At 47.3% G+C, this 319-nt stretch overlaps 1 protein-coding gene across 2 annotated transcripts in view; it reads right to left on the bottom strand.

The window, feature by feature from the left end:
• The window catches only part of LOC119589498 (actin-like), an 11607-nt gene extending 11436 nt beyond the window's left edge, over nt 1-171 (bottom strand). Inside the window, exon 1 of one of the 2 annotated variants that reach the window (XM_037938097.1) lies at nt 57-171. In XM_037938097.1, the coding sequence (XP_037794025.1) occupies nt 57-112 (56 nt within the window). In that variant the 5' untranslated portion in view covers nt 113-171. The remainder of the gene's footprint in view (nt 1-56) is intronic. The other variant, XM_037938098.1, reaches the window with a different exon arrangement.
• Between the last annotated feature and the right edge of the window lie 148 nt (nt 172-319).

The raw sequence follows: 319 nt of genomic DNA, 5'->3' as shown, positions 1-319 counted from the left end.
CCCTCCATAAAGTGCATTAAATCTAGTCTATGGCAGATATCTAATCATTAACTCACTCGAGAGTCTTCGGGCAGCAAAACCCCCATCTAAAGCGACTCCTTCCGCTGTCCATGTATGTAAGTGTGTCTGTGTACAGCGTGTGTGGGTAACTGACTGGTTATACTGGTATATACGAGAACAAACTCCTCCCTGCAGCGTTTCCATGCTGACCAAACAAACGGGGAGGAGCGTTCAGCTTAATTTTGTGCCTAGTGGGTTAGCTTGGTTTTGTGTGTGTGTGTGTGGAGGGGGGGGGGTTAGCTTGTTTGGTTCTGTTTGT

The sequence above is a fragment of the Penaeus monodon genome, chromosome 25 (genome assembly GCF_015228065.2).
Source record: "Penaeus monodon isolate SGIC_2016 chromosome 25, NSTDA_Pmon_1, whole genome shotgun sequence".
NCBI lineage: Eukaryota > Metazoa > Arthropoda > Malacostraca > Decapoda > Penaeidae > Penaeus > Penaeus monodon.
This window is presented reverse-complemented; position numbering and strand designations above follow the sequence as displayed.